Here is a 13,903-nt window from a genome sequence, read left to right on the forward strand (position 1 = left end):
ACCAGGAGAGGGAATGCTAGACCATGGGGATATCTAGATTGCTTTTCAGATGGCTCCACTGTTGACACTCACCAGCAAAGCATGAGGGTTCATACACCCCATACCCTTGCTAACACTCACCATTATTTAGATTTCAATTTTTTGCCAGTCTAATGGGTGGAAAGTGACACTTTGCTTAATTTTTATTTCATTATTACTTAGTTCGAGCATCTCTTTAGATGCTGGTTGCTTGTTGGACTTTTAGGTTTCATCTTTTAAATTGTTCTATCCTTTGACTATTTTTACTTTGGATTCCTATCTTTATCCAATTGATTTGATAGCGTTTCTTAGGTGTTCTAAAAATTAATCCCTTATCAGTTTTAGACATTGTTAATACCTTATTTCAAAGGCTGTTGTGTACCTTTCTCCATGCAGTTTTTTCTTGATACAAATATTTACTTTTAATGTAATTCAATTCATCATGTTTTTGGTCTTATGATTTATATTTGAAGTTTTATTTAAGAAGTCTTTCCCTGCTCCTACTAAAGATATTTTCCTGATAGAAAATATTTTCTATTAATTCTATAATTGCACCTTTTATACTTATCTTTAATCCATCTGGAGCCCACCTTTGTATAGGATGTTAAGTTTTATTTTTCTCCATACAGCAAGCCAGTTTCCCAAATCTCGTTAGCTAAACAATCTGTCCTTTCCCCACTGAATTTTAGTATTACTTTTATTGTAAAATAAGTTTGTGTGTATGAGTATGTCTATCTTATTGGGTCTTCCCAGAAACAGACCTTGTAATAAGGATTTGGATATAAGTAGATTTCTTTGGGAGATGGCCCAAAAAGCACTAGCAAAAGAGTTACAGAAGTAAAACAGGGAAGAAAAGGAATCCAATAAAGGGAATGTTATCAAGAAGGTTACCACAGTGTAACTGGGGTCAGTTTGTCTGGAGGACTCTAGGAGCCAATGTAGAACTCAAAGTTTTCCCGAGGGCAGAGGCAGCAAAGGTATTTATATACTAACTCCCTTAGGTCACCAACTGAGGACTGCTATCAATGGGGGCATTTACTCCCAGGCATTTCTAATTTGCCCTGAACACAGGCTAAGCAGGTAGAGTCACAGGGTATGCAGTTCGAAACAATAAATTTGGAGTGCTCTGGAATGGTGAATGCCAAAGGGATATGACAGGGCACTGACAGTGTCTGCTAAACTCTCCAAGCTCTAGTCTCTGTTCTACTGATTCATTTGTTCTTGAGCCATTACGTTTTTCATTATCACAGTTTTATAGTACTTCTTGATACCTGGTAGGTAAAGTTCTTACTCTACGCTCTTTATATTTAATATTTCCTCAGCTATTTGTAGATCTATATTTTTCCATATCAATTTTAGTTTATATTTGTGAAGTTTCTGACCAAAAAACTAAATAAAATTATGACTGGGATTACATTAATTTTTATGGAATTTACATTGATTAATATGGGGATAATTTACATTTTTATTACATTAAATAAATTGTTCCATCAAAGAGCAAAGAATGTCTCTCCATATAGTCATATCATATTCTATTTCCTTTATTAAAATTTAATTTTTTTCTCTATAAAGTTATTGTGTTTTTGGTTAGGTCAATTCCTAAATATTTATAGTTTTTGTTGCCATTGTGAAAAATATGTTTTTAATTTTATTTTTTTGTTACTTTTTCCTAATGAAAAGAAATGTTACTGATTCTTGTATATTGGTATTATATCCCAAAATCTTCTCAAATCTCATCTAAGCTCTAATACTGTAAGAGCAAGAAATTTGTTAATGTAATCCATCATGATTATAGATTAAAGGAGAAAAGGCATATTTTTCATCTCAATATTGATGCAGATAAAGCGTTTAAGTTCAAATTTGATTTAGGATTAACAAAACTCTTAGGAAGACAGGAAAAAAGAAGAGAACGTCCTTAACTGGGTAAAGATTATATAACAAAATTCTAGAGCAAATTTATATTTTGTGGAGAAGCTTCAGATACATTTACTGTGTAACATAGTACTGGAGGCCTTGCAGGGAAAAAAAAGGAAAGAAATTTTCTTCAGTGCTTATTGTGTTATGCATCTTTTGGGCATCAGATATTTTTCTAGGAATTTATTCATTGCATCTAACTTTTCAATATTATAACCATATACCTGTCCATAGAATTTGTTTTTGGTTACAGTTTTATCGAGATATAATTCACATACCACACGATTCAACCATTTAAAGTGTACAATTCAATGGTTTTTACTGATATTTATAGAGTTGTGCAACCATTGCCAGTCGATTGTCCATAATACTTTTAAAAACATTTTAAAATCTCTGTTTTTCTTGGTGGTCTACCCCTTTTTTCAATCTATATCTCGTTTATCTTTATCTTCCCTCTGAAATTCAAAATCAGTGCCTATTAACATTTGAAAAAACAAACATTTGTTTTTGTTAAATTATTGATTTGTTCTTCTTTCTCTTTATAAAATTTATTTCTGCCCCTATTTTTATTATTTACTTCTTTCTGGTTTCTTTGATTTTCCCTGTTGTTCTTTTTTCTCATATTTTTTTAGTTGAAAGCTTAGCTTGTTTTTCAATTTTCTCCCATCCTGATAAATATACATGAAGCTAAAATTTCTCTTTAGCTACTATTTTAGCTCTAGTCTACAATTTTTGACTTATAATGTTTTTATGTCACTCAGTTCTAAGGATTTTGTAATTTTATTTTTAGCCCAAGGTTATTTACCGAAATGCTATTTATTTTACAAATAGATGAGATATTCAAGTTATATTTTCATTATTAATTTCTAATTTTATTGCATTATGATTGAAAAACACTTTCAATGGATCCTTTCTAACTTACAGAAACTTTCTTTTTGTTCTAACCCATGGTCATTTTTTTTTCAGTGTTCCAATTATACTCAAAAAGAATGTGTATACTATTAAATGTAAGCTTTAAAAAATATTTTTAATAGCTCAAGTTTATTAATTGTATGGTTAGGTCCTTGACATATCTACTAATGTATTATCTGTTTAACTATCAGTTCAGAGAGAGATGTATTAAAGTTTCCAACTACAACTGTTCATTTACCTATTTTTCCCTGAACTTCTGTCAACTGTTAAGTTTTAAGTTTGTTTTGTTAACATGTATTAATGGTGGTTGTATCTTTTTGCTTGTTTTTGTTTTATTAGCATATAAGATCCCTCTTTGTTATGATAGTTTGTTCATTTGAATTTTATTATTTTTTTTATTATGGTGATATTGGTTAACAAAGTCCAGTAAGTTTCAGGTGTACGATTCAACAGTAAGGCATGTATATATTGCATTGTGTTCACTGCCCATAGTTAGATTTCTTTCTGTCACCACATATTTGACCCCTTTTACCACATCTACCTCCCGCCTCCCCCTATCCTCTGGTAACCACTAGTTTATTGTCCATGTCCATGAGTCTCTGTTTGTTTGTCCTGTTTGTTTGTAGCTTTTAGGTTTATATCCCACATACAAGTGATATCACCTGTTTTTCAACTTTTTCTGTCTGGCTTATTTTGCTTAGCATGATTATCTCAAGGTCCATCCATGTTTGAATTCTATTTTATGAAATGTGAAGACTACTACTTCAATTTTCTTGCCATTCATATCTGCTTGGTACATCATTTTCTATCCTTTTATGCTTAGACTTTTTTTGTTTTCTGTTTTAAGTGTGACTGTTATAGACAATATATTTGAAATCTTTTTTAAAAATTCAGTCTGAGTATCTCTGTCTTTTAAGTGGTATATTTTAGCACATTCACATTTATTGTAATTACTCTATTATGAGGACTTATTTTTGCCATCTTACTTTACCATTTACTGTATTTTTTCCTTTCATCTTTCCTTCTTTCATTTATTAAAAAATTACAATTCTGAATTATATGATATCAGGATTCTAGTAAAATCATAGTTGTACAAAAGCTTAATTATACTATTTCATTTCACCATGATAATTTCAAAGAAGGGTAAAGTTTCCATTAATTCATATGAGGATAATTCTTTACCTCATTCCACAACTGTAGTTCTTGTTCAGGCTGTAATCCTTGAAGTAATATTGGAGCACCTAAAAAAAAAGTTATACTCACATGTTAATTGTATAGTGTTTCTTCTAAAAGTAAATATTTATATATACAGTCATTAGTCACTTAACAATGAGGATACGTCTATTAAGCCCTTCACTGTGAGAAATGTGTTGTTAGGTGATTTCATCATTGTGCAAAAATCCTAGAGCACACGTACACAAAACTCAGTGGTACAGCCTACTACACAACTAGGCTATGTGGTATAGCCTATTGCTCCTAGGCTACAAACCTGTACAGCATGTCACTGTACTAAATACTGTAGTCAAGTGTAACACAATCGTAGACATTTGTGTATCTAAACAGAAAAGGTACAGTAAAAATATGATATGAAAGATTTTTTTAAATGATACACTTGTATAGGGCACTTGCCATAAATGGAACTTGCAGGACTGGAAGTTGCTCTAGGTGAATCAGTGAGTGAGTGGTGAATGAAAATGAAGGCTTAAGACATCACTGTACACTGTTATAGACTTTGTAAACACTGTACATTTAGGCTACCCTAACTTTATTTTAAAATATTTTTCTTTATTCAATAATAAACTAACTTTAGTTCACTGTAACTTTTTTTACTTTACAGGCTTTCTAACTAGGCTTTAAACTTTTTGACTCTTTTGTAATAACACTTAGTTTAAAACACAAACACATTTTTCGGCTGTACAAAAATATTTTCTTTATAACCTTACTCTATAAGCTTATTCTATAAGCTTTTCTTCTATTTTTAAAATTTCATTGTAATTTTTTACTATTTAAAATATTTTTGTTAAAAACTGAGACACACACACATTAGCCTAGGTCTGCAGAAGGTCAGGATCATCACTATCACTGTCTTCCATGTCCACATCTTGTCCCACTGGAAGGTTGTCAGGGGCAATAACATGCACTGAGCTGTTATCTCCTATAATAACAATACCTGCTTCTGGAATACCTCCTGAAAAACCCGCTTAAGGTTCTTCTTGAGGATATGTCACTCTTAATGCCTATGATGGTTTGCTTGGTTTGTTTGGTTGTTTGTTTGTTTGTTTCACCATAGATTTACTTGTAAGCAAAAAATGCATCATGAACATTCTCTATTAATGAAAACCTTTCAGTTTTGGAGTCTATGTTTTCCAACTTTTTGAGGAGCTTATTGAGGTCTACACTTGCTTCTGCTAAACCCTTAACTCCAAATTTTCTTGGGGGTTCCTATTCTTTTTCTTCTCCTGCAGTTTCTTTTTCTCTTGCCTCTTCTTTAGCTATGTGTTCCTGTTCGAGTCCCAACAATTTCTCATTAGTCAATTCCTCAGCCACCAGCTCTAAGAGCTCCTCAATTTTATCCTTATCTACACCCAGGTTAAAATTGTTTGCCATCTCAACCACAGCCTTGTTGATTTTTCAACTTCCTCATCATTGGCAAATCCTTTGAATTCATGAGTGTCTTTTTCCAGATGCCATTCATATACTCTTTAGTGTTATCACCCCAAACCCACACAAGGTTCCTGATGCAATCAGAGATGTTGTCATCTTTCCAGAATTCTATCAGTGTTTTCTCAGTGTCTTCCTCAGTTGCAGCAGTAGCTTGGATAAAGATCTTCTCAGGTAGCAGGCCTAATAAAATGTTATAACTCCTTGATCCATTGGTTGTTGAATCAAAGAGGTGGTGTTTGAAGGAAGAAATATCACTTTGATATTAGGATAAAGATCACTGATAAAAGATATCCAAGAACACTGTCAACAATAAACAAAATCTTAAAAGCTATGTTATTCTCCAAATAGTATTTCTCCAATTCGCTGGCATAGCAATTCAAGAGGACATCTTGGAAGAAGAGCTGGGTCATCCATGACTTCTTATTGTTCCTGTAGTACACTGGCATTATGTATTTACTGATACACTTGAAGGTCCTGTAGTACTCCCTATTCCAGATCATGAAGAGTTTCAATCTGTGGCCTGCAACATTGGCCCCAAACAAGACAATTATCCTGTCCTTTAAAGTCTTAAAACATGGCATTGACTGGGCCTCCTTATGGATGAAGTCCTTTCAGCCATCTCCAGAATAAGGAGGCTTCATCCATATTGAATATTTGCTCTGGCAATAATTTTCCTCCATGATCAACTTATCTAGAGTTTCTAAAAATTCTTCAGCTACCTTCACATGAGCTCTCACACACTCACCACTCACTTTCACATTATGTAATGAATAGCAAGTCTTGAATTGTTTAAACCACCCAGAACTAGCAGTAAATTCAACATTGTAGCCGGATCCAGCTATTAATTCAACATTGGCAATCAAACTTTTTGCTTTGGCCATGATCTTCAGGTGTTGTGTCTGGCTTTCAATCTATGTCATTAGATGTTTCTCTTTGTCTGTTATAGGCCTTTCTTGCATCTTGTTAGTCTCACTGCATTCAATGAAGCAGATCCTTTAGCATCTTCTGTCACTTTGTTTTTGTTCCTCAAGATTACAGCTATGGTAGAATAGAACATGCTTGACTGGCAAGCAATAACCATCACTGATTTCCACCATCATAGCCCTTAATCACTATTAATTTTGTTTCCAGGTTAATCAACTAGATGTGGCCTCTTACTGGTGAGATTCACAGTGGGTTTTGTACATTTAGGGGTCATGATGGACAAAACAATGCAAGATTAAAGCAAGCACAAGAGAAAATGATGCAATCAAGAGACACAGGAAACATGAGATGTATGAGGCTGCTGCCAGGGTAACAAAGTGTACAGTTGTACTCCAAACTTTTTTTATAGTAGAAAGGATACAATCTAAAATAATGATAAAAAGTATAGTATACTAAATGCATAAACCAGTAACATAGTCATTTTTTATTATTATCAAGCATTATGTACTGTACATAATTGTATGTGCTATACTTTTATATGATTGGCAGCACGTAAATTTGTTTACACCAGCGTCACCACAAACGTGGGCATTGTGCTATGATGTTATGATGGCTACGATGTCACTAGATGATGCAAATTTTTCATCTCCATTATAATCTTATGGGACCACCATGGTATACATGATCCAATATAGCTTATTCTCGGATAATATTTTTCATTTTTCACTGTACATCCTTACCCTCTGACTCGAACTAGATATTTCAGCATTTGACTTAGTATGAGACATACTAAATTAACCTTAATAACATAACAAGGACATTACTTTGAAAAATGAATTACTCATATCCCTTCATGAAAACTTGTACATGAATGTGCATAGAAGCATTATTTGCAATAGCCCCAAAGTAGAAACAATACAAATTTCCATTATCAACAAAAGGTTGTACATCCACTGCGAAATGCTATCAGTCATAAAAAAGAATGAACTATAGATGCTCCTTGACTTACAATGGGTTTACATTCTGATAAACCCATCATAAGTTGAAAATACCATTAAGTTGAAAATATCGTTAAGTCAAAAATGGATTTAATATACCTAAACTACTGAACATCACAGCTTAGCCTAGCCTACCTTAAACATGCTTGGAACACTTACATTAGCCTACAATTAGGCAACTATCTTGAGTTTCATCTCGAAAGTAATTGACTTCCTTTTCTTCTTACCAGAAGCAGGAGACACAAATGGGTGTTCCGTAGACATGATGGGATGCAAAACCACAAAAGACAATATCCAAAAACACTGGCTACAGCATACTGTAGAGTATTAGTTGTTTATTCTCGTGATCGTGTGGCTGACTGGGGGCTGCGGCTCACTGCCACTGCCCAGCGTCATGAGAGAGTATTTTACTGCATCTCACTGGCCTGAGAAAAGATCAAAATTCAAAATTTGAAGTATGGTTTTAGTTGAATGAGCATCACTTTCACATTTGTGAAGTTGAAAAATCGTAAGTTGAGCTATGGTTAAGTTGGGGACCATCTGTTCTGATATTTGCTACAATATAGATGAACTTCAGACATATTATGCTAAATCAAATGAACCAGATACAAAAGATGCAAAATATTGTTATGATTCCATTTATATGAAATGTCCAGAAAAGGCAAATCTATAGTGATAAAAAGATTAGTGGTTGCCTGGAGCTGGTGGTAGGAATGAATTTTAAGAATTGTGTAAGGAGTAAAGACCTGAGTAGAAAAAGACATTTCTTAATTTAATCTTGAGCATTTGATCACTTACTGTCACAGGTCAAATCAAGTGACCATTTGTTGCAGACATCCAAAATATGACCCTCTTATTAGGAAATTTCCTTCTTTAATATTGTTCTCTGAATAATAAAACTATTTCCATCTACAGAATCTGTAGCTGGTTCTTGATCTTCTCATTGCTATTGTATGCTCTGCTAACTGATTTTTGCCAAGGATGCTACACTTATCAACACTGTTTTATTTTCCTCTGGCTTTGTGACATTTTCATTGTTTTTAGATATATGCATCATTCATAACGATTAATCTTGGTAGATTATCTCCCAGTTTTGCTTATGTATGTCATGCTTCCCCTTCGGTGACATCCTTAGAGATTCAGCACTAGGGCAGATCACACTGTATATTCACCCTCAACACTCCCCATCACATTTTTAGAGAGATAAAATTTGTTGTTTAATATCAATAAAAAGTCTGGAGAGGAAAGAAAACAGTCTAGGAGGTTTCTGTGTAGTGACAGATGTGTTTCATCCCTTAGCTTGAGAAATATTAGGGAAATTTATGAGATGATTAGTCAGACAGCAAATATGCTGTTTTGCAAATAAAACCCAAGACTTGTGTTTTTTAGAAACCAGCTGCTGCTTTCCTTCGTTTCTGCTCAATCAGTAAGTCTGAAAATTCCCCCACCTCCCAAAAAAGCAGTTATTTCCGACTGATGAAAAAAATCACTGCAAGCATAGCATGTAACATTTGCTTTACAGAGGAAAAAAACAACTTTTGAAACTATGATTATCTGCTTCCTCGATCAACTAGATAAAGATTGCCATCCTAATTTTACCAATAACAAATTGAAAAAAGATTACTTTGCATAAATCAGGTTCTACCAATGCTGGCTAGCCTCCCCCAACCCACTCCAATGCCTCAAGGAAAGGAGAAAACCATAACAATGAAAGAAAAGCAATAAAAATAAACATATTAGGAAAAGAAACACAGCTTCAGTTTCCCCACCTCTAATCGAGGGCTGAGCTACATGCTCTGAAAGTTCTCAGCATTTGTGGTTGCAAGTATCCAACATTCTGAACAACGCTGAAACAGTTTGCCCACCTTTACCTCACTGACAGGAGAGAAAAGGGAAGCTAGGAACCTGCTGGGAAGCTAAAAAAAAATTCATGGTCTTAACAGACAGTGTCTGGCCCTGGAGAGGCCCTGGCTCAAAGATGGAAGATGAAGGATGGTCCCCTCAAGGTACCTGGAAACATATCCTTGAGGAAACTGGTAAGTGATTCCCCTGGTAAAATGAGGTCTGCTCTGTTCTACCTTGTCTCCCAAGCTTCAGACCTCACTCCTTGACCTTGCTTTTGCTATTCCCTCTCTTTTCCTTAATCCAAGCTCATGAAGTCCCTATTGTTATCAAATCACAGCTGCCTTCCCTGACTTTAGCTGAAGCACCGACTGCAAGCCAGGCTGGCATACTTGCTTCTCTAACTCTGTATGATAAAGTCTCTACTCCTTTTCCTGATCTGCTGCCTGAAAACCTGTAAGGCACAGAGCCCTTCTAAACAGCTTGAATAGGGCCTGTTTCACTGCTCAGGATTGTCTGAACAGAACAGAAATTCACTCGCCAGAGAAGCTGAGCACTCCCCAACTTTATCTCGCATCAGCAGGTGAAGTAGCTCCCCAACTTTATCTCGCATCAGCTGAAGTAGAAACTCACTCTAGTTTGGCATCTACCATCAATCCCAACAGTAATTGTAAAGGGAAAGCGTTTTAATTTTCACTAATTTAACTCTCGTTACCCATGGGCCACGGGGGCTAAACATCCCTAGTCTGAGGGAGCCCTACAAGTTTCCATCAACCCCAGGCTGTCGCCTGCCTGCTGGGAGACAGCGCGCCGGGCCTGGGGATTTCAGCCGGCTGGGGAATGCGCTCCTGCCGGGTCATTGGCACCTGCACCGCTGGCTGCCGGCGCCTGTCATCACGGGGGAGAACCTGGAGAGCCCGGTCTCCAGAAGCCAGAAAGGTTGGGAAGAGGGCTCAGGGCAGGCTTACCTCGACAGGCGCGCGCGCAATAGGAGAGCAGCAGCAGCAGCGCCAGGAGCCGGAACGCCGCAGCCGCTTGTCCCGGGGACAGCCCCGGGCGGCGGCTCGCTACTGGCGGCATCTCTGCTCCTGCGGGCGGCTGGGGGCTCGGGACCCTGCGCTGTCCCACGCAGAGTCCTGGCGGTGTCTCTGCGTCCCTGGTGCGCGCTCGCTGGGCTCGGCCGCGGAACTGACAGTCCGGCACGCTGCGAACTTTTAAATCTCGCGGACACGTGGGCTGAGGCAGCGCGTGCTCCTGGCTCGTCACCTCGCCGCCTCGCGCCACGGTCTCCCGCGTCACTTCGGACCCGCTGCCCGCCCCCGCTTCACCCTGCAATGGGACCGGCGCCCCTTGGCCCGAGTTTCTGACTCAAGCTACCACGTATTTTCGGTGTCTCCGCCCTAGGAGCTCTGGGATAGGGGAGAAGGGAATTAAAACAATGAACATCCATTCCCTTCTTTGGAAAGATTTCAGTGGAAGCCGAAGAGGCTGGGATCAGGTTTTTAACTTGGATGCGGTGATGCTCTCTCGTTCCTTTAGTCTGCCTGGGACGCTCCCTCTTCCTCGTTCTCCCGGGAAAGCCTTCTCTGCCCCACCGGACTGTGCGGTGACTCCTCTCCCTGAGCTCCAGAAGCCACTTCTGGGGAAGCACCTCTGTTCTGTTCACGCGTTTATTCCCAGCTCCTAGCACAATGCCCGGTGCTTTTTAAAGCAGTACTAGTTCAACCGCGATGTTGATGTTCCCCGAATTCCTGCAAGGTTTTAAGACTATTTAGGCAAATGCAATTGTCTATTAATGAAGGTCAAGAAGAAAGGACTGCTGGGGGCTTGACCATACATAAATTTCTAGCAGGTCTAGAAGGTCTCTGGCTGTCCTATGGATTTCCAAGCCTCAGGTAACTCCTCTTTCTGTGCATTTCTGCTGCTGTCACCCCTTAGCTGTTGCATCCTGATTTCTAGAGTGACCTGACTTCTACTAACCCCCTCCATACTTTACTTCCTTAGTGGAACAGTCCAGGGACAGCCTCGTCTAGGACACTGGCTGAAAAGGTTTTAATTTCCTTCTACAGAAAAAGGGAAGACTGATCTTATTGGACCTCCTTTTGAAAGGAACGCTGAGAAAAGGGTAGAATGGAAGTACCTTAACATTTCTTAAGGGGCATCTTTAAGTCAGACATTTTCCCATGCCATTTCATTTAATATTCATGGCATCTCTGTGATGTTAGAGTATTATGATTCTTATTTGATGCTGCTTGGAGAGATTTATGCAGTCTGGCCAAGGATATTAGCATGTGAGAGAGCCACTGTCTATTCTACTCTCCAAAGATGCTTCTCCCCTAAATCAGGGTTTTTAATGTATCAGGCATGCATTGTGCAACCCACCATAGGCAAGGCCTGCCCTTAAGGATACAACACTTAGTAATAGTAGGACCTTTCCTACAGGAAATTACGATTGGGTAAAGGACCAAAAGCCCATACTCAAATAGCTGTGCGACAAGGCAAATTGAGATAGTGCTCTGTCAGAAATACAGAGAGAGCAGGAGTAAAACTCTGACAGAAAAGGTGAAAAAAAATAATAGGTGCCATTTTTAAATTCTTTATATACACAAAACAGATGAGCAAGGCCAGATTACAGAATCTGGTCCAGGTTCAAGGATAGATGAGAATAAATTTGATTCAAGATCGCTTGTACTTTGATTTATTCTCAGAGCAGTAAAACAATAGTGCAAAGGATGTAAATGAAAAAAAGATATAGGTAGGTGGAGGTGCTCTGGTTCTACATTGCCTTCCTCGTGTCTCCTGGAGGTACACTGAAAAATCCTTACTCTCTGCAGTCTTCTTGGGGTGAGATGTCAGTGAGAACAGCCTGAAAATAGTGGGCTCAATGATTTTATACCCCCAGCAGGTGAGCAAAACATGTCACTTAGTGTACATATGCAAGAGTTTTTAACAGGTCTAGAAGGTCTCTGGCTGTCCTATGGATTTCCAAGCCTCAGGTAACTCCTCTTTCTGCATTTCTGCTGCTGTCACCCCTTAGCTGTTGCATCCTGATTTCTAGGGTGACCTGACTAGGAGTAGAGATATTAGGTCAAATCTGCTTTAGTTTGTTTTCCAATGTGTTGTACTCATGTATACTCCATCTGCAGTGCATGAAGTTTCCATTGCTGCACATCTTCGAAAAAATCTTTGCTAATCTGGTGGACGCAGCATCTCATTGTGGATTTAATTTGCAATTCCCAGTGCTAACGAGACTGAGTATCTTTTCACAAATGTATTGGCCATTATTGTTTTCTCTTCAGTGAGATGTCAATTTATCTTTTGCCCATTTTTCCCCATTGGATTGTTAATTGTTGTTCTTTTTTCCTTACCCATTATAGGAATGCCTTATGTAGTCTGGAAATTTTGTTGATTAAAGTGTGGCAAGTATTTACTCCCTAGTTATGGCTCTTTCTTAACTCTATGTATATGAGTTTCTATTTTTGAAGGAATGCTTAAGAACAGACTTGCAGACTAATGGTAATGTTACTATGTGATTTGAATAATAAGAAAAAATGGACAGGGGAGTGAGGGCAGCTGGGCACTTTACTTACGTGTAGCAAAGATTGGGAATTCCACAAGTGACCAAACAGAAGGAAGCTGATTCTGAAGGTCCCTTTTTGTCTAAATATTTCAGAGATGCTAGATCCCAGATCTCTGCAGTGAAGGCTCAATGATTTAGTTACAAACATTCCAATGTGTACCTAGAAGTTCACATTCATTTAAATTGAGCTTGTATATCAGTATACACCACCAAATGTAGTGCAGGATCTAAAGCATTCCCTCTTACTCTGTTCCAAGCCAAAAGTTTGATTCTGGATACCATGCTGACTCCTATTGTCTCTTACATTCTTGACCACACAATGGCAACTGGACTTTGCTTTCTGCTTACGACCTATAAGAATGAAGGCTCCATTAGGTCATAGACCTGTGAATTAGCAAAACCTGATAGGTTGTGATAGGAATGTCCAGAAAAGTCATCATAGAAAGCATTAGGAAGGGGAGGAGGGTTGAATGTCAGGAGCATGGAAGAGTCAGCAATAGACAGAAATCCAGTCAAGCAGTAGTTGGCAATAGCAAGCTCCAGTAATAGGAAAACAAGATCCAGTTTTAGGAATTGAGAATAGGGGCAAGATCTGGAAGGTTCAGGAGTTCTGGGCAAGAGAGTCATGCATTCCTTCAAATATAAACTTTCTAGGGTTTATAGCATTGACCAAGTCAAAGTCTCTGCCTTCGTGGAGTTGACCGATTTTTCAAGGAGAGACAGACAATAACAAGTAAACAAAACAACTTCAAATAGTAGTAAATGCTATAAAGAAATCAAAACAGGGTAATAAAATAATAGAAGGTGACTGGTAGTTGGGGAAAAGATACTTGAGACAGGGTTATCTAGGCTTGCCTCTCTGAGAAGATGTAGGAGGGCTGAGAGATGAGAAGAAAACAGTTCTGAGAAGAACTGTGAAAAAGAGCCCCAGGCAAAGGGAGTATCAAGTACATACAAGCTCAACCCTTCAAGGAGCAGTAGAAAGCCAGTGTAACTGGCGCAGGGTGAGTGAGTGGACTGTGGGGATCTGAGGTCAGAGAAGTACACAGGG

General features: G+C 37.9%; 1 protein-coding gene across 1 annotated transcript in view; it reads right to left on the reverse strand.

The window, feature by feature from the left end:
* Positions 1 to 13,134, reverse strand: part of LOC102887453 (phosducin-like protein 2) — a 75,736-nt gene extending 62,602 nt beyond the window's left edge. The window contains exons 1-3 of the mRNA XM_015597491.1: positions 13,099 to 13,134; positions 10,241 to 10,601; positions 4,027 to 4,085 (exon numbers count right to left, since the gene is read on the reverse strand). Of these exons, the coding sequence (XP_015452977.1) occupies positions 4,027 to 4,085; positions 10,241 to 10,601; positions 13,099 to 13,134 (456 nt within the window). The remainder of the gene's footprint in view (positions 1 to 4,026; positions 4,086 to 10,240; positions 10,602 to 13,098) is intronic.
* Between the last annotated feature and the right edge of the window lie 769 nt (positions 13,135 to 13,903).

This window comes from Pteropus alecto, unplaced genomic scaffold (assembly GCF_000325575.1).
Source record: "Pteropus alecto unplaced genomic scaffold, ASM32557v1 scaffold57, whole genome shotgun sequence".
Lineage (NCBI taxonomy): Eukaryota > Metazoa > Chordata > Mammalia > Chiroptera > Pteropodidae > Pteropus > Pteropus alecto.